The sequence below is a fragment of the Ictidomys tridecemlineatus genome, chromosome 8 (genome assembly GCF_052094955.1).
Source record: "Ictidomys tridecemlineatus isolate mIctTri1 chromosome 8, mIctTri1.hap1, whole genome shotgun sequence".
NCBI lineage: Eukaryota > Metazoa > Chordata > Mammalia > Rodentia > Sciuridae > Ictidomys > Ictidomys tridecemlineatus.
Genome location: NC_135484.1, coordinates 19,009,155 through 19,034,352, shown reverse-complemented (window position 1 = coordinate 19,034,352; position 25,198 = coordinate 19,009,155). Strand labels below are relative to the sequence as shown.

Sequence of the window (25,198 nt, the reverse complement as noted above, 5' to 3'; positions counted from 1 at the left end):
TGTAGTACTTTTATAATGGGATAAATCAAAATTATTATGTTTGAACTGATATTTTAGAATTGTTACTATTATGAGTAAAGGATTTTTGGAAGCGTGAATTATATTTAATATCCTTATGTGTTCAGGATAATATAAATACAAAGTTCTATTCATATCTTGTTTTGAGTATCTTGCATCAACAAGCAGGGATTGATTTATGATCAAAATATGCTTCTAAAATAATCTGTCTGGGGTCATTTCAGTTGTAGAATCTAAACATATAGAAGCTGTCTGATTGACAAATGTCTTTAACATATTCTGTTGACAAGATAATTAAAGGTATGTCATGCAATTAGTTCAATATTTTTATCTTGGAAATTTTAATTAAACTAATCCCCGCCCCTTTCTCTTTAGGCTGTACTCTTTTGGCAGCAATGTAGTACCCAGTACTGGTGAACAAAAGAAGGGGAAATTCCCAATTTGGCCAGAATGGAGTGAAGCTGACATCAATGCAGAAAAATGGGATGCAGGCAAAAGTGGAAAAGAAAAGGACAAGACAGGGAAAAGCCCTGTGTTCGTAAGTAGGCTTACTAGTGATTAGACAGATCCCCTTTGGGTTTTTAGTTTTAGAATGGAATAAGATCTGGTAACAGGAAAGTGTATTCATTCTTCTTCTCCATTCTAAAGAGAAATTTTGTCTTTGTCAACCTGGTCTCCCTTATCACTTTGTTCTTCCAAGCCTTAGTCTTGAGCTTAGGTAAATCGCTTTGGGGTAAATGGGAGGAATGAGATATGACTGGAGTCCTAATAAAATAAAGGGAAATGAAGAGAGAGAAAGAGAGAGAGAGCAAGCAGTCTAGGCAATGGAACCAGAAACCCGGCATCTAGAGAGGGTGGTATAAATAATGAGAATCTGTCGCACAATTGCTGTTCTCTGAAGATTTTAGGAAAGATGGTTTTATAGAGATGTTATGTTGAGATAAGAACCAAATAAGAACCCAGAATCCCCTCCTAATACCTGGATCTGAACTGTTCGTTGTTTACTTTTAGTCTTATAAGCATGATGTGTTCCTGAGGTTGGGGCTATGTGGAGTTTCTCCATTTTCCAACCATATGAATTTAGGTTATTTTGTCTATTTAAAAATTTATATTCAGGCTGAGGTTGTTGCTCAGTGGTAGAGCGCTTGTCTCTCATGCATGAGGCACCGGGTTCAATCCTCAGCACCACATAAATAAATAAAATAAAAATATTGTGCCCATCTACAACTAAAAAAAGGTCTAAAAAATTTATATTTAATTACTAAAGATTTCTGTAGGTCTGGGTTATATCTAAGATATGAATTGGTTATTAGGTGAGGCAATTCATTAAAAAAATCTGTAAAACAAAAAAATTTCAAAACATAAACAAAATTACCAAAATGGTTAGATATTTTCACTTGCATAGATAATTCTAAAGTGGTAAATATTAACTTTTAAATTTTATTCAGAAAAGGTAGAAGCACAAACTGCATGATTCATGTCAGTAAATTTTTTTCACAAAGGATATTTATTAAATGTATCTAATTGCTGGCTCTATTGCACCTGCAGAACAATTTCCAAAATAGCAATTTGTGTGGGTGTGCATTCTTTGTACCATACCTAAATTCATTGTGGAACTTGCAGAAGCAAAAGGTCTTTGAACCTCTCAATTCAAATGTAAACTGTTCTTTGTATTTTTAGCAGCAGTTCACAACTTATGGGGAGTGTGTGTGTGTGTGTGTGTGTGTGTGCGTGTTGGCTGTTGCTTTCAGAATTTACATCATAGAGTATGAAAGTCCTTAGTTGAGCAATCGAGCTCTGGAAAAGAACTTGTGGAAAAGACTTAATGATGAGTCATTCCAGGTTCAGAAAAATAATATGAAGGGGAGAGCAAGCAGTCCCTGAAAACTTTGACATAGGGTATAAAAATGACTTATATTCATCAATGGCTTGTGGATCTCTGAAAGGTCAGGTATCGAGTTCTAGGATTTAATAGTGTTATTAAAGCAAGGTCAAGTCTTTTAGAACACTTTTCAGGTCAGAAGCATAAAGAATGGAGCAATAGTAAGTAGGCTGGAAAGTTGATGTCTGTTTCATTTGGGGACAGCATATATGAATCATGGGGCTGAACATCAGACCCCAAAATAGGTACTATGTTGCTTTACCAATTCTGAGAACAGGTATTAACTGGGTCAAATTCATCTTATATTCTACCTGCCCAAAGGAAATAAAATCCTCCTCTCTGGAAGAAAGTATCATTTTTTGAGGGACTATATTCATTTTTATATCCAGTATATATTATTCAATCAAAAATCACCAAGCATGAAGAAAAAAAGAACCAAGTAGCTGAAAACCAACAGGAAAAATCAGATAATAGAAACTGATCCACAGGTGACTTTGACTGCCAGATAGAGAGTACTTTAAAATAACTAAGTTAATATTTGTAAGAAAAAAGGAAAACCAATCAAAGTGAGGGAAACCCAGGAGTCTGTAAGTCCTCTGAGAAACCTCAGCTTTTCTAAGACTCTTTGTGTGGGCCCTTTGGCTAGATGTTGAAGTGTCCTGATTTTTCTTCAAATTTGTCCTGCATCTTAAAGTTGGCAATAAGCCAAATATTCCAGATAAGCATATGTACTTATATTGTCAAGTGAACAGTCAATGCCTTCAAATTTAGTCCATTTCTTAGGTCACACCAGTCTTAGGGTAAAAATAGGATTACTAAGAAAACGACAAAACTGTTCATCTGTCCCTGCCCTTATTAGGTGAAATACAGTTGCCTTTTCTTCCCATGCTGATATTCCTTAAGTGTTTTATTCTTAATTATAGCACTTTTCATGTTGTTTCTTGTAAGAATCCATTTTCCCCAGTACCTTCTGAGCTCTGAGAACTTTTTTTACATAGTAGCTACCTGAAGTATATCTAGCTTACTAGACTGCAAGGATTGGAGAATTGACATATAAATATCTTTCCAGAGATAGGATTAAAATATTAATGAACTAATTGTATTGTTGGATATTTATCCCAGATAAATAGAAGTTTAAGTTCACAAAAATGTGTAATCTGCACATGAATGTCTATAGAAACTTTACTGGTAGTAGCCAATAAACAGCCCAAATAACCTATGTGATAAACAAATAAATGCCTATGCTATGACATATTAGTCAGCAACAAACAAGAATACACTGTTAATGCAGGCAACATTTCTGATCAATCTGTAGGTCATTGTGATGAGAGGGGGAACAAGCCAATCCAAAAGATTTCATGCTTTATGATTCTGTCTACACAATAGTGGGGCAAACTGTTTTCCATTCCTTAAAGACGAAGCATAGGGTAGAAACGGGGAAGGTAGGTGTAGCTATACAAGGCATAGGAAGGATCTTTGTGGTAATGAAGCTGTTCTAGGACTTGACTGTGTCAAGGTCAACTTCTTGGTTATGATACTATACTACACAATTTTGCAAAGTGTTACTACTGGAGAAATTGGATAATGAGATTTCAAGAACTATTTGTATTATTTCATACAGCTGCACTCTATATAAAGCCATTCTCTCAAAGGAACAAGATTAATTATAATAATTAATAATCAAAAGTCAAGTCAAAGGTTGAAGTTTCATATAATCTTTTTTTTAATATTTATTTTTTAGGTGTAGTTGGACACAATACCTTTATTTTATTCATGTATTGTTATGTGGTGCTGCGGACCAAACCCAGAGTCTTGCAGGTGTGAAGCCAGACCTCTACCGCTGAGCTACAACCCCAGCCCTCATATAATCTTATTTATGTTTCCTGCAGCTGACAACTAAGTAAATAGTTTAAGTCCTTCTCAAGTAAAATAAAAATATTTTCAGTGGAAAGTTTGTCCATATCTGGCTCATTTAAAATAATTTTCCCACCATATCTAATTTATATTCCAGAGCAGTTTGTGCTTGTTTGAGCTGCTGCCTCTACAATCAAACTGCTGCTCAGGGATCAAGGTTCTGTCAATGATATACAGAATTATTAAATCCTCCAAATATTCCACCAACTTGCTCTGAGAATAAACATACAAATTATTTTATATATCCTTAATTGTTGATCAAATCTATATACTTACTTGTTTTTATCAAGATTGAGTTGTTTGTATTTAATAAAACCTCATGAAAAAAACTTAATTTATATTTTTATATAGCATTTGTTTGAAGACCCTGAAGGAAAGATTGAATTACCACCATCATTGAAAATTTATTCCTGGAAAAGGCCACAAGATTTTATAATGAGTCGGGTAAGAAATATTTTTTTTTTATTCTTAAACAAAATATTTATTAACTACAGGAATACAATATCCACATGATAAAAAAATGCTATATTTAAACAACTTAGAGTAATTTTTCCTGTGGCATAGAATAAGAAGAAAAATAATTGTTTGGGGGATTTAAATTAGAAATTTAAGTTTATCAGTATAGTTTAATATGTTTTTGTGCTGATTTCTAAGAAATTACTTGAGAGACAGGAGTTTTCTACTTCTCTCCAAAATGACAGGTGATTGCTTAAATGTTATGTGAAGTATTCATTCATTTCTGATGCACAGATTTTCTTCTTACTTTTGCTTAACACAAACTCACATGGCATGGAGGTCTGCTTCCTGTAGTGTTAATTAGAATTAATTTTCCAGTCCAGAAGGCTTGCATTTGGATTTCTCTATTGCAGGGATTCTGTAAGCATTTTCCAAAGGCCACTTCATTTCTGGACTCCGTGCTCACCCACTTGAATCATATTGACTGGGACATCATCTGAGAAACTTTCATTTTAAACAGCACTTAGATACTTTAAAACACATTAGTCTAACTTCTTAATAGCTATGTTAGTTTGAGTGTATTTTGTTTGTTTGTTTCCAGGGGTTTAGTAATCACTGATGCTTTTTTTCCTTGTAGAATCTCATATCATTTTCATTTAATGCATAGAAAACCAGTAGATAAATTATTCTGTCCTAACCAAATGGTTGTAGTGGAGCTGATTCTGTACATTTTCAGAATCTGTTGTATCTCTGTCTCTACACAAAGCCATTTTATTCCTAAAAGTTCTAGCCTCCACTGGCAGTGATACTAATGCAATATCATTTATCTGCAATACTAATTGACAAAACTGGATATACACAAATTTTAAAAAATTATTAAAACAAGAAAATAAAAAGGCACATCCTAGCTCATCAAAATGTGTTCAATGCCTTGTAAGACATTTTAAATAAAACAAGTAAATATATACAAGGCATGCTTTTAAATCAATGTTAACATTAGATAACACTGACATGAAGAATATAAATTCTGTGATGTCAATATAACACAGTTGATAGTGATATTAATAGTAATTAGCTGAGCTTAGTGATGCATGCCTGTAATCCCAGCGGCTTGGGAGGCTGAGGCAGAAGGATCACAAGTTCAAAGCTAGCCTCAGCAAAAAGCCTGTCTCTAAATAAAAATACAAAATAGGGTTGGGGATGTGGCTCAGTGTTTGAGTGCCCCTGAGTTCAATCCCTAGTCCCCCCCAAAAAATAGTATATTAGTAATAATATTAATAATTATATAGTATATCATATAATTATTATATATTCATGGCTTACTTTTGTGAGAATTTTATAAATTCGAATACTTAGAAAAATTTTGTGAAAGAGCTCTTAGTTCTGAGAGATACATGGGTAATGAAAAAAATACACTCATTGTGGATGGAACTTCTGCCACTGTATCACAGTGCTTGCGCCTCTCTGTGTCTCTCTACATGGACTCCCTCTGCACTACTCATCTTGATCCATTATGCTGGAATGTGGGCCAGATCAGGGAGAAATGAAAGTCTGGCTAAGTAGGAAATGTTTTAGAATAGTGGCTTTCAAGCCTCATTGTCCTTATCTACAGTGATACCTACTTTTTATCTTTAATATTGATGCTCATTAAATGTACATACATATAAAGTTGAAACAAAAATTTCACAAGGCAATAACAATCTTCTTATATAAGATATGTTCTATTTTATCCTCTCTCCCCTTCTGCAATCCTGTTCCCCTAAGCTGATTTCATGAATCACTAAGTAATTGCAACCCACATTTAAAACAATACAGAACATACCACAGAACTCTCTAAGCAAAAGACAAAATCAAAGGACATGATTGAAGTCAGAAGTTATGTTACTAAGATCTTTAAATCCTGGCTTTAAGGTAACAGGGTTGACAAAGGTCATTCCAACCAAGAGAATTAATTAGTAAGCTGTGATCACAGAGTGACTGATCAGATGTGCTTATTTTTTAGCACTAGAAGTCAGTGATCCAGACCCTTGAGCACTGATCATGTTGAGCACTGTGAAACATCTTAAAGATTTCTCTCACCCCAGTACAGGTGGAGGGAATAGAGACACTGGAATGCCACTGGAGAGACCTTTGCTTAATATCTGTTATCTTTTATGATGTCAGTGCCCATTTTTATTCTGTCAGCAGGTGACTATTTTGTCTAATGCTTCAAAATTTAAGTATCTAATATCTTATCTGTCATCACGTTCACTGCACATTGGTACTTGCTGGAAAGCTTAGGTATTTTAGGAGCATTCCAACATAGTCAAACTACAAAAAACTGTGTTTATAATTTATGATTAGAAGAATCAATCCAGATCTTCAAAATAGATTTAGGTAAATTTTTCTCAAACATAAAAAAAATCATTTTTTGACTTTTTAAAGATGCTAGTTGTATAAGTGATTGAAGATAAAAGATCACATTACCTTCCATAAAAAGTCTGATTCTATAATCAAGACCATTTGCATTTTAATTTGTAATGTTAACTATATAAGCTTTAATGTGAATTATAACTCATTTAAAATGTTATAAGCAATATTTTCCTATTTTATTGTTTTTTTAAGTTACCCCAATTAAATAATGACCATCAAATTTATTTTAAAATGTGATAGAATTTAAAGGTGGACAAGATTTTAAAAAACTTTCAGAGCTAATATTTTTCATGCAAGATGAAGATATTTTTCCAGCTACCAGATGTTAACTAAGCTTCAGGTTTTACTTGAGTGGTTAATTTAAATTTCAAATCACTTTTTAAACTCTCTCTGTGTGTACGCATGCTAGGTTTATCTGAATATATAATATATTGTAATATTTTATTTGCATATTAAAATACTCTGTTTTATTAGTGTTACATTGAATTAATGTCACTTACAGCTCTAAGGATTATCTTAGGGAATAAAGTGCTTATGTGTTTTTTCTCTTTTGTTTGAAAGAAATGAGATCAGTTTTGGCCTATTTTATTAGGTTGTGTTTCCTTTGTGTGTGTTTTTTATGAAGTAATATCTATACATATATTTTTTTAATTTCAGGTTCCAGTAGTTGTGAAAAATGAAATTATGTTTGACTTGTTTTCAGCAAATGAGCATTTGCTCTGCAGCGAGGTATGTAGGGAAGCATTGTCTGAAGTCTCCTTGCAGAAGACCTTTCAGGAAGTCAATTGCAAGTCTACCTTTCCCACCTTTCAGTTTTTCTATAATTGAGAATTGTATTTTTCAACTTTTTGACGTATACTTCAAAGTATACTTAGCTATAGCTAACAATTAGAAAATCATATGTCTTTATGGTATACAATTTGATGATTTGATATACATATACAATATAGAACATGCATCAACAAGAAAATTAATATATCCATCATCCCACATATTGTTGTGTGTGTTGAGAACATGTAAAATCTACTATCTTATCTCACTTATTTGTTAAAGTCTTTAGTTCTCTCAGATAAATTCAATCTGTCACTTTCACACACACATAGAGCTGAACAAATGTCAATGTCAAATTGAGGCCTGTTTTATTAGATATTAGTTTGTAATGTAACTGTATTTCCTAAAAAGAGAAGCAAAACTTATGATTTTATTTGGTATGTGAAAAACCAAAATGTGGAATGACTTTTAATATCACTATTTGAAGTAATTTTTTTTTACTGTATTTCCCTCTAAATTCAGTATCTATCTTTGAAAAGTAGCCAAATAACATGAATGTTGTTTGTTCCTAGCTGATGAGGTGGATTATCAGTGAAATCTATGCAGTGTGGAAGATATTCAATGGAGGGATTTTGAGCAATTATTTTAAAGGAACTCCAGGGGAACCTCCTCTTCTTCTCTGGAAACCCTGGGAACATATATATTCCCTATGCAAGGCTGTGAAGGGTCATATGCCTTTGTTCAATAGCTATGGAAAGTATGTTGTGAAACTTTATTGGATGGTAAGTTCAAGTTAATAGTTTTATTATTAACATGTTCATAGTTTAATAGGAATAGATATTTAGCATTAACATATTTTTAATATGATTTATATATCTATTAAAAATATCTATTAAAAATATATATGTTAATAGTTTACTATTAACATGTTCATGTGCATTAAAATTTATGACTCTTTCATGTTGAAAGATAAGGTTGGGAAAAAATATTTAATCCACTTTGGAAATCTCCAGTCTGATCCAATCATTTAGCCCATATCTTTAGGTCTGTCTCAGCTCTATAGGGCTAGGACTGTAGCAGTCAGACTAAATCAGGTGTCTTCCTGGTCCCTCATTAGATGTCTCCCCTTCACTATTCTTCACCTTCTTGATGCTTTCCTACCTTTTTACTTTTTTTCTTCTCGGGGATAGATTTTCCTTGCCTGTCTTGTTACAGAATTTCTTCTTCCCCTTTCCTGTGTTCTCCTGAAGTGTTTGCCTTTATGTCTTCATTGGGGCAAAACAACCTTGCAGGGCCTCTCTTCATGACATTCAAAATTCTGACTTTCATACCAGAATGTCATTTTTCCATAAAAGCATTCCATTATTTCCAATTTGGATTCTAAGCAAATTACAAAATGTTCTTTGACATCAGCCAGATAAAAATTGTTTTGAGCAGCAGTAGGAACAGGGTCATAAAAGAGAGATAAATTTCCTCTCTTCTTCCACTGTCATTGATAATGATGTGGAGGGGACATAGCATCTTACCAGTTGCTTTCCTAGTGAGCATGAGCATCTTTTGGTTCCCTGAAAGAAGCAATTTAGCCCTTTCCTCTCTACTTGGAAAGAAGACCCATTGCTGTCGGTGGCTTTTCTCTGAACTTCTCTATGCTTTCATTTGTCTCTGATAAATAGGAAAAAAGAGACACTGACACAATTTTTCTCAGTTGCTATCAATATATTCATATGAAAATGGGTTAGCTCTTATTTCTCATTGACACTTATGCTAAATACAATATAGTTGTAGAATTCAGGGATCCTTAAACTGGGGATACAAAAAACTCTCAGCACCTATAGCACTTCTGGTGCTTCCTAAACTCCTGCCTCCCATGTCTCACCTCTGACCTCCCAAGTCCCTCTGGTGGAAGAACCTGAATGCTGCTCTTTAAATCAACTCTCAGTGACATTGGTGTTTATTAAATTTGAGGAACAATGTTTTCAAGGTAGGACAAATTATTTTTCTATCAATTACTATATTTCAAAAAGAAAATGCTATATTAATGTTTAACTATTATGATTTTCCATGCTTTTAGTAAAGCAACTTCAAAAACTATTAACATGTTCAAGGCAGGAAAAGAGAGTTCCCTGTAATTCTATCCTACTCAGACAATCAGTCAACAAATCACCTAAACCATCATGAGCTTTCCTCTATTCTTATAAACTTACATAAATGTATATATGTAATTTATAGCAGTAAGTTCATATAATACTTATTGTTCTGTAAATGATTCTTTTTTCTAGCCATGGGCATTTCTATGCTGATATATTCTGATGTATATTGTTATGGACTCTATGGATATATAAATAAGTAAATGCATTTTGCTACCTTAATATAATTGATAGGTCATAACCAGTGTTTTACCAATACAAACAAGGCTCTAAAAGAGCATTTTTATGTATATATGTTTTGCCCATTTATATGATTTTTTTTCTAGGATTCGTACATGTGGAATTATTTTGTTAAGAAAATGCAAATTGTTAATTTTGATAAGTATACTCAAGTTACTCTTGTATTTTATTTATAGATTGTGATATGTCTACCACTTTATTATCTGCTTATGACTTTTCTTATTTTTAAATTTTCACTTATGGATTCTTTAGCCATTTTTGAATCCTCCAACACAATTCTTGAATGTTCTTTAGGATTCTTTTTTGAATTACCTATATAATCATAGTACTTTCAGTGTACCTCTTTGCACATTGTTTTCCAGTGGTTCCCTAGGAATTAAAAAATATATATGCATAGATTATGACATTCAACTAATATTAACATTTTTTATTAGTTGCTCAAGACAATACAATAATCTTGATATATCATACTAATATTAACATTTTACTACATAAATTGGAATGTAGATACTTTACCACAATTTTTGGCCCCTCTACACAGTTCCCTTCTGGTCTAGTTTTCTTAAATGTGTCATTTATATGCATATTTAAATTAAATCTGCACAATTTAATTTGTTATACTTTAAGGAAGCAATGTGTAATATCAGTAGATCAAAAATATTACCATGAAAATAGCTATAGGCCTAGTCAAAGCATACTTAAAAATATGTTAATGCTAAATATCTATTCCTGTGCTTTTTAAAAATAGATTTCTTGAGAGACAATTCACATGCTGTATAATTTATTCATTTAAATGCACTATTCAGTAGTGTTTAATAATAAAAGCATTCTTAACAGAAAAATGTTACCTTTGATCATCTGTGAGCAGGTGTTCTTTGTTTAATTTGTCTAGATTAACATCTCATAGTTGTTTAAGACTTTTTCTTTATAGGAATCCTGATCCCTTTAAAAAATTGTCTTTAAAATTGAAGTGTAGGAAGGGAACACCAATTGCTGCTTTTTTATTGTGGTAAAATAAACATGATGTAAAATTTAATATTCTAATCATTTAAGTGTACCATTCAGCGGCATTAAGTATTTTTATACTGTTGTGCAACCATTACCACTACCTATTTCCAGAAATTGTATCATCCCAAGCAGAAATTCTCTACTCATTATAAATAATGTCCCATTCTTCTCCCCTGTCCTAGCTACTAGCAACCTCTTACTATCTGCATAAATTTGCCTTTTCTAGTTACCTTAAATAGGTGTCAATCACATAGTGTCCTCTTGCATCTTGCTTGTTTCTCTGTGAATTCTTTTTGGTCAGTTCATTTGAAATTAGAAGGCCGTTATCATACCCCTGCCTTTGACCCTGGCTAACTCTACATAATTTCTTAAGGATGAATGTAAAAGAGATAGAGCCACTAAATAAAGCAACATGAAATTCAAGATGGTGAGTGTTGTATTTTTTTAAAAGTGTTTTTTTTTATCATATTGCTCACATATACCTGAGAAAACCATGCTTTCATGAATCTTTATTCTAGTCTCACTTCATTTTCCATACTTCCAAATGTTGCACTTCTCTTTCTGTCCCACAGTACTTTGAACATATGATATCTGTGTTGTTGGCATATGTGCACACCTCATTAGATTTTAAGTAATTAACGGTAGTAGACCATGTGTTATGTGTATTTTGGAAATTATAATGGTTGACACAACTGGGCAAAATATTTTGAGGAATAAGTTCATAATAAAAGCACATAAAACTAAAATTTAAAAAATCTCTAAAAGTTCAAAATAATTAATGTTATCATTTTGTTTCATGTTTTTGGTTTGAAAGTAAGATGCATATAGGCAAATATACACTGATTTCATTAAATGAGATAAGAATTTACTTCATATTAAAATATTAGCTTTTTAAAGTTCGGAATAGGTATAACATGGGAATTAAAGTATAAGATCAAGTAGCACATATCAGAATAAGCCATAATTATTAAAGTTATATTTGAGGAATTTACATTATGACAATATAAAGTAAATTAATTATGCCTAAACTAATCCCTGGTTGTATAATGTTTTGGTTTTGCTATTTGAAACATTTTAATTTACTGTACTATGTGCTCACAAGCCCTCATAAATAAGGACAATATTAATATGGATGTGCTGTAATTAAATAAATCATAAGCTAAAATGCCCCACCAATGTATTACTAAAAAACAGTATCAGTGTTCAAATGTGAGATGCTGACATAAATTTATACAACAGCAAGTTACAATGTCAGCAGTGTGTGATAATATATGATAAAAATAATATAAATCACTGATAACGTTACATTCTTTCCTTCTTTATTTTAGGGTTGCTGGAGAAAGATAACTGTTGATGACATCATGCCTTTTGATGAAGATAACAATCTATTGCTTCCAGTTTCAACCTGTGAATTTGAACTCTGGCCAATGCTGTTGTCTAAAGCCATCATCAAGCTGGCAAATGTTGAGTATGTAGTGAGAAATTATCCATCATTTATATAAAAACAAAAAGGCACACAAGAGCAACTGAACATCCGTATTGAATTGCTTTAGTTTTTAAAAAGGATTTCCTTCCCAACAGTGTGAACGTTCATGTACAAAAGCTAATATGCCAAAGCCACTGATTTGAAGTTTTGGGTAGTCAGCTATCACACAAAACTCCCTCAAGAAAAATGCTGAAAATTATTTGATTTCAGACTCTCTTACTATAAATGGAAAATACATCGTGAAAAATAGAGTTTCCATTTAATGGGAGAAAAAGAAACTGTTTTGTAGGGGGAAATATTGGTTCATCTAAATACTGAATAATATATACTAGGATTTGGTTAAAGTTCTAATTTCTTTATATTCAACAACACCTTACACAACTTGAAAACTCTGGACTTTTCAGAATGATATCAATGTGCTCCTTGGGCTTTGGTAACATTGGTCCCTTTTAAAATGTTCATGATAAGAACTACTCATATTTGCTTCAGTATGCTTACAATCAGCTCGTGTCTTCTATGCCAATATGACTTGTGTGTCCAACGTATTGTGAGGCATGTCTGCTGTAGTCAATAGATAAGCAGTCATTCTCTCTTGGTGCTAGCAAGGCAACACACGGTGCAAAAATCAAGAAAATAAAATAAAAGAAAAAAGAAAAAAAAAAGAACATAGGAGCTTGAATTGGTAATGCATGGCGACTTTTTATCACTGCTCAGTGGGAGAATACTCACACACACTGACTGCACAAGCCTGGATCCCATACCCTACTACAGCCTGTCATAGCAACTCAGAATTCAATAGAAGACACCCACATGTTTTATAGAACCCTGTCAGCTATTTGCTTGAAGCACAGCCCTCTCCCTTTCAGTAATAAACATAGCAGTGTCAGTCAGAAGCCAGGTCTGCTTTGTGTGGATTTTCTTTTGGCTCAGCTTCTTTTTTGTCTCCTGAGGCTACAAAACAAAAACAGTTCTTCCTGCTGCCACCTCTCCATCTCTCTTTTCTCTTACTAACCTTCAATTTTCTCTTGAGAATTTGTTTTACCCAGCATTCAGCCCTAATTTCAATATTTTTTTAAATGGTAGATGAAAACTGAGGATTTTTAATGGTGGAAACTGTGTTTACTTGACAATAATCATAAGGATGATGATGTTCCCAATGGTTCTAATTCTCAGACCTCACTTGAAGTTCTGAGAATTGGGTCGGCAAGACCAGGAGGCGTGAAATACACAATCTGGGTAACCAGAGTGGCATTTTGTCTTTCTTCAAGCAGTAGTTCAGTAGCATGTAATAGGAATGTGAGGAACAGGGTTATTATTACTTAAATAAAATGAACAAATCCAACTTGAAAATAAAGGACCAAGCTAAGTGGAATACATTTCGTGGATTTCTTGTGGAAACCTGCCCTACATGGTACAATTTATATTTTTTCTATAAATTCTTAGTTTTTTTAATGATATATAGAGATTATTTTCATATGAGGTTTAGCTTTCTACATTTAAAATCTAATCGTAACAGTTATTTAAATATCCATGTGAAACATGTAAAGAAAAGAGCATTATTTCTATAAGGTTTGCAGTTGATTCATAAATAAAATCATACAAAAAGTAATTCAGACTAGACTTTGTGAAATTTTCAACAGGTGTGTGTGTGTGTGTGTGTGGGTGTGGGTGTGTGTGTGTGACCACAGTGGCATTTTGTCTTTCTGAAAGATTTTGTGTGTACATACACACAAAATCTTTGAGAAAAATATTTATATATGACTACAGTGGTATTTTCTCTTTCTCAATGATTTTATTATATATATGTGTGTGTGTGTGTGTGTGTGTGTGTATCTATATACATAAAATCATTTGAGATATGTAGACACATAGCAATTCATAATCCATATACAACAAACCAATGGAAATCTATAAATACTGCTAAATATGAATGAGACAGGATTCCTTTCTGAAGAAAAGAACACAGGTGTTGGTAAGTGCCATTGTCATCACTATTGATGTATAGTGAACTGTGGCTGTGAGTCCTGAGTGGAATGGAGGAATGGCATTTCTGTTTATGAATGTAAATAGTATGAACACCTCCAAAAATATATATAAATAAAGAGAGCAAATGAGAAGAGTGCTATTTGGTTAAACACCACCTCTGACTTCATGTTACACTGGCAGGTCCACTCTTCTTTATAGGGTGAACCAGATGTCTGGTTTCTCTGCAGTTATATAAGGAATTCATTAAGAACTTCTGATGCCCATTTGGCCTACCATGGATGAGACTGACTTAACACACACCCTCATAGGCCACTTAAAATACTTATTGAATTGAAACAATGAAAATCACTGCTGTAGTCTCAAAAGAACAATATAATCATAAATATTAAAAATATGAAATGAGTTATGCACTTTTTATGTTATATATTTCATAAGATAAAAGTTTTATGTATGTGGCACTAATATTAATTTTAGATCTTTTTAAAATACAGCTTATATGCATGTTTTTCACATATATTTTGAACTTTACCATTGGGGCATACTTAGGGTTTTAATGAATCATCTAATTGATAAGACAATATTTTCTTGTACTATAATGTATAACCACTATGACCCCCCTATGTTGATTATTATGCTTCTGTTTATTAGTGATTCTAGTTCTTATATATTCCTCTGTGTTCCAAATTTTTGTAAGTATTGCATGATGTGTTTTCTCTTTTAGCATTCACATTGCACAGAGGCAAGAACTGGGAGAGTTCACAGTTATTCATGCGCTCACAGGGTGGTTACCGGAAGTCATTTCTCTTCAGTAAGTTTGACTATTAAATCGCTCATATCTATTTTTTCTTTCTTCCCAAGATGTATTTAAAATATTCTTAGTCATTAAGAAAATTTCAAGAAAGTTTCTGTTTTACATATGTGAGAATAACATTTACAGTGTTATATAAAACTCATTGGGTATTTCAGGGTAAATTCTACTTCACTGTATAGAAGAATAACCCCTCACAGATTCTTAGTTGAAACTGACCCCTGTAACAAAAGCACATCAATAATAGTAGTAATAATAGTAATAGTAATAATAAGCTTACTAAGAATGGATATGTCACATATAAGTGGGAAACACTGAAAAAATGGGTAGTTTTAAAAGAGGTGGTTTTGGAGCTGGGGTTATGGCTCAGGTAGAGTGCTCACCTGGCGTGCGTGAAGCACTGGGTTCAATCCTTAGCACCACATAAATATAAAAGGTGTCCACCTATAACTAAGAAATAAATATTAAAAAAAGAGGTGGTTTTAAATTTCAGCACATCAGTAAAAAAAAAGGACATTTTTAGACAAGTGATATGAAAAATGAAAAACTTTCAGTCTCCACAGTGGTAACCTGTGAAAGGCAAATAAAAGTTGGAACAGGCATGAAGGTTGTTAACATAGATTCTTCTGACACCATCTTCAGGCAGATGAAGTCCACTGTTACCTTTAGTGGCTAACTTCTATTCTTTCTGGTAGACAAGTGATTAAGGAGGTAGGATACTTTCTGTCTTTGCACATTTAAGTTCTGCTTTTAGGAAAATAGAAGGAAGACAGAGCGCTTGCCTGTTATCTGGTGCTTCTCAGTTGTGTTTGTCTTCAGTTGACCCTCCTTGATGGATACTTTTTGTGAAGGAAACGTGATCTTTGTTTGTAACTTAGGGAGAAGTCAAAAATGGCACCTTTTCAAATCCCTTTTCTGATATCCAAAAGATTTTCTGATGTAGTGTGGACAATGTAAGTGAAAGAAGTAGAAGGGGAATGAAATTGAAAGACTATGAACGGCTCTAAAATTTTAATTCTAGTGTTGATGGAATGCTAAGAGTAAAATTGTAGGTGAATATTAAAGGCATTCATATACTTTCATAATTTAAAGATACCACATGAATTATAATTGTTGACAAAATGTCTATGAAAGTGACATAAAGGGAAAAAAAAACATGAGCTTTGGTGTTAGAACAGTATAGTGAGAGTTAACTTCTTATACTTCCACTTTCAAGCTATGAGAATCTTGCAAGTAATATAAATTCTCAGAGCCCAGTTTCCTCATCTGTAAAATGGGAGATAATATGATGTACTCTGGATGGTGTACTGAGATTTAATAGGTGAAAGAAAAGGCATCTACTCAGAAAAAAAGTAGTTAGATTATGGTAGAGACATAATTATTCAAAATGCCTTTGCCATCTCTAATGACTTTCATTATATTGTTTAATATTATCTAGAAAGATGCTTGGTAGTTAATAATCAACCTTTGGAAACATGTTGAATAAATGAGAATAAGAGCAAGTGAAGAATAAGTGAGACTCACCCAGACCATTAATTCTACCTTACAATTATATTATAACCTTAAAAAGTTTATATATATATATATATATATATATATATATATATATATATATATGAAAAAGATGTCATGAAACAGTATATTAAAAAAACTGTCCAAAAATGTTTAAATTGAAACATGGGAACAGAAACCATCTGCCAAGAGGGCAGGGGACGGGTCAGGTAAGGCTTTATGGACAAGGTTCTGACTTGACCTGAGCCTCTATCATTTTCTGTGGCAGGTTAGAGAAAGGAAGGCAAGAGAATGAAAAACAGGAAAACAATAGGAGCAAAGGCCCACAGCATGTTCAGGAGTAGGATGTCTTTGTTAATAAGAAGAATTTGAATATTAAGCAGTTATATTCATGGTTTCCTGCAAGTCAAGGAAAAGTAGGGTGTCAAGACTTCAAATTTTTATTGACTACATTTTTTTCCATAGGAAAATCAGTAAGGGAGAAAGTGTGTTTGTAGAAACTCCATAAGAAAACTCCTTCCTCCTATTCTCCCATGTGGACCACCAAGGACAGGCACTGCTCTATTTGTGAATTTTGACCTTTTCCCTATTTTTTTTCCTTACAGATAGTAAAGTTTTATCTTTGAAAATAAAAAATAGAATTGATTCTAATTCTCCATGTAATGACTGAAGCACAGAATTAAAGACATATCAGAGTAGATGTTAGAAATCAGACAATTTCAAATAGAGAGATTACTCATTTGCCTATCTGATGGGTGGTCCATCTGTGAATACAGCACTCTGCCACCTCATCTTTAAGTCAAATTGTCCAAGAAGTTTTATGTGTCATTCCATGGTGACATTTGAACGTATCATCTTCATAGAATAACTTTTTTTATATTGTAGAAGAAAAAAATGACAATATGTTTTTGGGATTCACAAAGATCTTTTTGAATCCTGACTTTCTCATTTGCTAATTGTGTGATCATGTAAAATTTACAACCTCTTACACTCAATTAAATTGCAAAATCAATGTTGCTGAGCTGTAGTGGGGTTAAATGCACAGATAAAATATACTGAAGTATATGGGGAATCCAAGAGGACTAGGGGGCAGTTTAGATACTCAAGCCAGTCTCAGACACGCAGAGAACCCTATTCTTTTCAAATCAGAGTTTATCTCACTGATTATTCTCAGAGAATGTCAAATGAATGAGTGGTTAGGGTAGGGTTAGGGTCAATATACACCACTATGCTCCTACCTCCCACTGTCTTCTCATCGCACTTTCCTTCCTCCTTCCTCTCTATCATACCAATGAAATGGCTTTTCATAAAGTCAACAAAGACTTTAACACTGTTTAATCTGGTGGTCATATTCCCCACTCCCCCATTTGCTTACCATCCCTTTATTTGACTCTCTTGAACAACTTCTTTTGCAACACTTGATTTTCTTGGCTTCCATAATAACCCTGTGTTCTCCTCCTATCTTATTTGCTGGTCTTTCCCAGCCTTCCTGAACAGTTCCTCAACCACTAAATGATGGTTTGAAACAGAGATCCTGTCCCATGACTTTAATGAACAGTTTGCTTATAACTCTCAAGTTTTTATATCCAGGCCTGGTATTTTCTTAACTGTAGACTTTACTGGTACACAGCTTTCCAAATGACATAGCTTACATTGGTGTCAAAAGTGTATCTCAAACTCAAAATATCCAGAAAGGAACTCTAGATTCTCAGTCTCCCAAACCTGTACCTTTCCTACCATCCCGCTTCTGAGGTCATTGCACCGTCATCCACTTAGTTCTCAACCTAAAGAAAATTCTAGAAATCTTCTTGATCACTCATCTCCTCACCTTTCACTTGCAGTCTTTCACTGAGCTCTGCCCACTGTTGCTTCTCTACTTGGACTGAATCTATTTGTTTTTCTATGTCTTACTATTACCCTCCCAGTTCAGCTCACCACCACAGCTACAGGGTGAGCTGGCCTCTCTGGGTCTATTTTAACCTCCTCTAGTGAATTTTCTACATGGTAACTAGAGTAGTTAAAAAAAAAAAGCATAATAAACAAACATTTCCCCCCCCCATATATAGCCTGTGTGTACACACACATATGGTCAGATCATATCCCTCACCTTCTTTTAAACCTTTCAGTGGTTAGCTATGATACTTGAAGGAAGTTTCCAAATCTTCACCCTGGTTCTCACACTATGCTGACTCATACACAGTCTCTTATCTCTTCCGTGACCTTATCTCCATCCTAGCAACCATTCATTGGCTACAAACTCATGGCTCCTTGGGGTCTTTTCTTGAGCTGTGGCTCCTGCCACTTTTGTTTATGTTGTTTTCTTTCTGTTTTGTCTGGAATTCTTGTCCATCAGATATCTGCTTTGCTGAATATGTTACAGAATTTGGGTCTCAATTACCATAAATATCAACTCCTCAGACAAAGCCTTCTTGACCATCCAACCTAAATTATTCCTTTAGCAACTTATGCCCTATCCCATCTGCTTTTGGTTCATTTTCATAATGGAAGTTGTACTCCATGCAATATTCTCTCTCTCTCTCTCTCTCTCTCTCTCTCTCTCTCTCTCTCTCTCCTGTGTCCATTCACTGGATGTTAAGGTCCATGAGAGTAGGGAATAATGATTCTTTTTTATCTTACTAAATTTTATGCCTAATGTGGTTAGAACAATGCCACAGAGTAACTGTATAGAGTAAGTGTGTGATAAATGAGTAACTTGAAAAGTATTTTTATAGGCCACACTAGATGTGTGTAAAAGAGTCTTTGGAATTTAGATCAAAAACAAGTAGTGTAATTCCCCCAAACATAATACTTAAGCTACCATCAAAGGCATTGAAATTAATGAAGCTGTTTGAGGTAGGGAAACCAACTCAGAGAAGGAAGAACAGCAATGGAGTGGGAGAGAGAATAGAGTAATCTTAGAGCAGCACTTGATTCTGCGTGGATGAATTATATGCTGCTGAATTCCAGAAGATGAGTGGGTCTGGGGTGGAGGTAAGCAGGAGCCACATAGACACAGCCCTTTATGGCTTGTTAAGAAGTTTTCACAGTATCCTCACAGGGAAAGCATATCATTGAGGAATTTAGATGAGAGGATGACCTTATCATATTCGTGATTTTGGAAGATGGCTCAGAGCCATACAACAAATGGCAGGACTGGAGCAAAGAGACTGGCTTGGGCAATATTCCAGAGGGATTTTCTAAGGCCTTCTGCTGAGGAAGCAGTGATGAAAATGGAGAAAACATGATTTACTGCAGGGAGAGAAGATAGAATCAAAGTGACACTGGATTTTATTTGATCAGGATGTTAAGGAGAGAGACCTGGTCATTCTCAGTTTTTAGTTCTGAGTACTTAGTAGAAGGTGGTAGCAGGACACACTTGCTTCTTATTTTTTATTCCTTTTTAGACAGATGTCTATTAGGTCATGGTAGACCACCTGCTACTCACATAAATATACATTTTTTTCCCCATCATGGTTTCAACATAACCTGTTTCCCTTGCTGGACTGAGTAAACCTTGAGATGAGTAAAACTGTTTTTGGTCTCTTAGTGTCAGCAAATCCCAGCACACAGTAGGTACTCAGTAAAAGGATGTTGCATGAATGAATGTATGATGGTGGGGGTTTTTGAACTAAAAATTCATGTAATGATTAAAATTACTCTTAGCAAATTTTCAATAATTTATTGATATGAAGTGTAAAGGTATCTTTTGAAAATTATTATTGATGTTTTTTTCTCTAAGCCCTGGATATTTGGACAAAGTTTGGGATCTCTTGAAAGAAATATTGCCCGAGTTTAAGCTGCCAGATGAGCTCAACTCTGAAAGCAAAATAGCAGAGATAGAAAACAAACTAAAAGAACAAGGGAAAGAGACAAAGGATAGCAAAGAAGTCAAAGATGGGAAGGAAGTGAAAGACTCGAAGGAATTCAAAACTGATGGTTCCTTGACGGCTCTCAAACCTCCTGAGAAAGGTGACAAGGTTACAAAGGGTAAGACATTTTACATCAAAGTTTCATTCAACATGGACACTGCATGTAAGTCCCTTGCAATATTGTGAACCTAAAGCTCCTTTAGTGTCATAATCATCCTTAAATGTTGTAAAAACTGCCATGTAATGAACACGTTTCTCTTAGGACTTCAGAATTTACAGCAGTGTTTACCATGCATAAGTTTTTGTTCCATATTTTGCTTTCTTTAAAAATTAAAGGTGATTCTCTACTTCAATGATATTAAATTAATTCTATGTTATCATATAAGGAGATCAAATATTAATATAGAAAGAGACACCAAATTCTAAATTTTTATCAAACACATTTTTCTTATATGTTTTTGTGCACAGAGCAATGGACCCAAACAGTAAAGGAGAAAAATTATCCTGTTTTGTTCCAGGGAAGGTGAAATAAGCTTGGATGATTTTTCCAATATTTATTTTAAAGTGGAAGTTCAAATCTGAAGAAAAGTAATTTTGATTAATTTTATGAAGTACAGGATCATTTCTCTTGTCAAGATGAAAAATGTGTTGGATAATTATTTATTTTGGGTCTTTTAAAACATTTTATATATGGATATAAATATCAACAATAATGCTTGTATAATGAAGTAGAATCAAATATACTACAAAATAGTCAACTTATTTATATATCTTGGTATTATTTACAATGATCTTTCAAATGTTTATTTATAAAATATTGACTTTTATTATAATTATTCTTTATTAAGATCTTGCCCACCAGCATTTCCTCTGGTATACTGCACAGAAATTATTACTTTAGATTTTCCTCAAAAATATAACAAAATTACCTGTGTATGTGATATCTGTCCCTATAGACCCCTCTTGAAATGATCTAACATGTATTCATTATGAAAAGAAGCCTGGCTAAATTAGTTTTATCCAGTATATTCCAAACTGATTTGCTTCTAGAAGAGTTACTCATGTAGACTCACAAATTATCATTTATCCATCCATTCACTGATTCATTCAAATATGCCACTTGCTAATTAGCATACCAGTTGTTTCCCAAGAATTAATGGTGTCTTGGTAAACAAATCAGATGTGAAATCTGCCTTCTAGAACTTACAGTCAAGTGAAAGAGACTAACATTAATGATGTCAAAAATAGCATATAACCACATACTAAAATATGAGCCTTGAAAGGAAGTATAGGATTTGGGCAGTTCATTGGGGTACCTGTTCTAGGCCATCAGGGAAGAATTCTCTAGGAATTTTGAGGAGTTACCTAGAGGAAGATGAGGATTGTAGAGGAAAGAGAACCAGGCAGAGTAAATAATGAGTATAACGATTATCAGGCAGTAGGAGGGATGACCGTGTGTTGAAGGAGTGGGTAGAAAATGTGTTTAGTAGGAGAGGAGGTGAAGAGATAATGTGGCTCAAGAAAAATAATTGGATCAAATCGTATAGGCCGTGCCAAGGTTATTGATCTTTTTGTCATCAGAGTTACTGACTGCCAATGGTGAGTTTAGAAGAGAATCACAATCTGATTGCTCTTTCAAAGGATCACTCTGATGCCTGAGAAAAATAGTCTGGAGGTGGAACAGGGTATCAGGGGTGTGGGCCAATGTGTAAGAACCAACTTGGTGACTGTCACACCATCTTATAAGAATGGGTAAGAAGGTATTGGCAGTGCAGATGCAGGTGAGGTGGTTGGTTCAAGTGATGTTTAAGAATTAAAAAATGGCAGACCTTAGCAAAGATAATTGGGAAGATTTTGAATTGCAAACCAGGATAGATGTAGCACCTATTAGGAGAGAGCACAAAATGGTTTTGAATATATTGAATTTGAAATGCCTTTAAGACAAGAGCATTTCTTATACTGGTTTCAAGACTGGTGATGTGCATTTGGGAGTCACTGACAAGTGCACACTAAAACCATAGAAGATATTTCACAAGGAGAAAGCATAGTGTGAGAAGACTAGGAAGGCTGAGACTTGAAACACCTACACATCTGAGAGCTCAGTACAAAACGATGGGCTGATGAATGAGACTAAGGAGTGTCAGAGAAGCAGGGAAAGCCCAAACAGAGCATGTGGGCATTGAAACCAGAGGGGATAATGGTGTTTCAAGAATCAGAGAGATTGTCAGGTATTGTTGAGAGATGAACAATAATGAGAACTTAATTTTTCCCATTCGATGTCTTAATGGGAATGTCATCAGACACTGGGGACTGATGGGAACGAAGTACGTAGTGGAGGCACTTACGAAGTAAATGGGAAAAACATAATCTACAGAAGTTCTTGAAGAACAGGAGAGTCACAAAGTGGAACTGACAGGGAATAATGTGGGACCCAGACAGAATATATATTTGCTCACCTCATCAGGGAGAACGGCAGTGGTTTTAGGTGATGATTGGGAGGATCCAGGGAGATGACTTCAACAGCATACTTTTCCTGAGAATGTGGGAGGAGAAGGATCCACAGTCCAGCAGGAGGGTTTGTCCCAGCCCAGGAAGACTAATGGCTCTTCCATTCTAATAGCTGGACGGACACAGGTCATGTAGGGACAGGGGTGTTTGATACAGATGTGGATGGGTGAACAGGCTTGTTTAATTGGGAGAAGTTGAGAATTTCTGACAAAAGACTTCTACTTTCTCTATTAATAGAAAGCTTAGCTCTGAGCTGAGAGTAAGGTGGAGATGGACAATGTTGGAGTCCTGGAGATTTGAGTTAATGTGGAGAGGATTGTAGAATTAGGACTCAGCTAGCAAGTTATTTAGAATAGGATTTTGCCTGATGGTTGGACTTAAATGGAAGAGAAATAACAACTACCTAGGATATTTGCCAAAAACAAATTTTGGTAAATACTGTTACATATTATCCAAATTTCTAAATTAAACAGCTTGTTTTTTTCTATTATTTTCATTAGATAGTAGATTATTTTTAAATAATAAATTCAGCATAGGTGTCTGAAGACTGTTAAAGTTCAGTTTTAAGATTATAAATGAAATCACAAACTGCTACACCAAATTTGATGTATTGAATCAAGTTAACATTTATACAAAATCCACAAAATGAAAGTTTAATAACATATTTTTGCATGGAAGTTTCCTAGTTATATATTTCTTCCTCCCTTTAAAGTTATGGTTTTCCTCAATTTTATGTCAAACATAGGTGTTAAATCTGTTAAAGCTAAGAAATGAAACAGGTATACTTTGGATGCTAAGGAACAGTATAAAGTTTTTAATACCCATTGTTTTTAATTTATGCAAAGTTTTAAGAAAATAAATCCTGTGGCCAATGGTGATTATAAATTTAGAAGCTTATACAGAGAATGAAATGACCAAAATCTAAAAATTCTGATTTAGAATTGGAAGGGATTGTGAGTAAAAAAATCTTGGAGGAAATTTGGTTTTATATTAAAGGAGGACATATTTAATAGAGATGTGTTTATGCATAAGAATTCAAACAGAGGGGATAGTTCTGGGCTCTTGAGTTTTATTACACATGCCATGCTGGCAAAAGGAGATTGGTTTGTGGGTGTTGGTTGAGTTCCAGTTCCACAAAAAGATATTTTTTGTTGAAGGCCCCAGATAAGATTTAGAGGGACCCATAGTCAGGACTCAACCCTCAGCCCATGCTTTGTTGTTTGTTGTTTTCATTTTTTAATTGAGAAAATTAAGATGGCACTCTAATTTTATATAAATAAAATATATTCCAATAATGATCTCCATGAAATGCAAAATTATGTATAATAATTTAGTTATTATGTATAACAATAAGCAATGTTGTATGTCTTTCAAAGTACTTGTGGATTTTCAAAAATTTCTCTGGCTTTATTGTGATCTTTCTAATTAAAGGAGATTATGTTTGGGGGAAGTTGTAGCTATAGTTTTACATTTCAAAATATAATTGTTCTGCGCTTTTTTTCATACAATGACTAATACATGTAGCTTGAGAGTTACTAGTTAAAAGATTTATGATTTTTTTGCTATGTTAGAGAAAACAGATATGAAAGATCTTGGGAAGAAAAAAAGTAAAGATGGAGAAAAGGAAAAGGAAAAGGAAAAGGAAAAATTCAAATTTTCAATTCATGGCTCAAGACCCTCATCAGATGTACAGCACTCCATGCAGTCCCTCTCCGATTGTAAGCTCTCTGTCTCAGAATGCTCTTTATTTTAGTCGTTCCCTAAAATGCTGGAAAATGTGGAAGCACAGAGATGTATTTTCTGTTTTGAAATTTCTAAGAAAGATTGTTGGGCTTTTCCCATAAGTGTTGGGCCCTCTATGTAAAGAATGGCTGTGCACATCGCGGCCAGGTCCTCTGTAGAAGACAGAAGCAAGCCAAGTTCTTCCCACATGGCAGTCCAAGGAGAAGCAGCCCCATGTGGGTATTTTTCTGAAAGATGATTACGAGTCTAAATTTATCATCCAGATCCAAGTAAATTTGTAGCTCCTCGATTCGTAACATCCAAATTAAAGGAAATGTGTGTGTGTAACTCTTTGCTTACAGTGTATGTACCTCCAGCTCTTTGACAGTTTCAGAAAATAACTAATGAAGCATGGTCTCTATAGTGGTGGCCTGTTTACTGACAACCGTACTTTTTTTG

The 25,198-nt window shown here is 34.0% G+C and overlaps 1 protein-coding gene across 1 annotated transcript in view; it reads left to right on the top strand.

Moving 5' to 3' along the window:
* Positions 1-25,198, top strand: part of Adgb (androglobin) — a 172,141-nt gene that overhangs the window by 15,924 nt on the left and 131,019 nt on the right. Inside the window, exons 2-9 of the mRNA XM_078018948.1 lie at positions 394-556; positions 4,166-4,258; positions 7,340-7,411; positions 8,026-8,235; positions 12,177-12,316; positions 15,042-15,128; positions 20,380-20,627; positions 24,589-24,735. Of these exons, the coding sequence (XP_077875074.1) occupies positions 394-556; positions 4,166-4,258; positions 7,340-7,411; positions 8,026-8,235; positions 12,177-12,316; positions 15,042-15,128; positions 20,380-20,627; positions 24,589-24,735 (1,160 nt within the window). The remainder of the gene's footprint in view (positions 1-393; positions 557-4,165; positions 4,259-7,339; positions 7,412-8,025; positions 8,236-12,176; positions 12,317-15,041; positions 15,129-20,379; positions 20,628-24,588; positions 24,736-25,198) is intronic.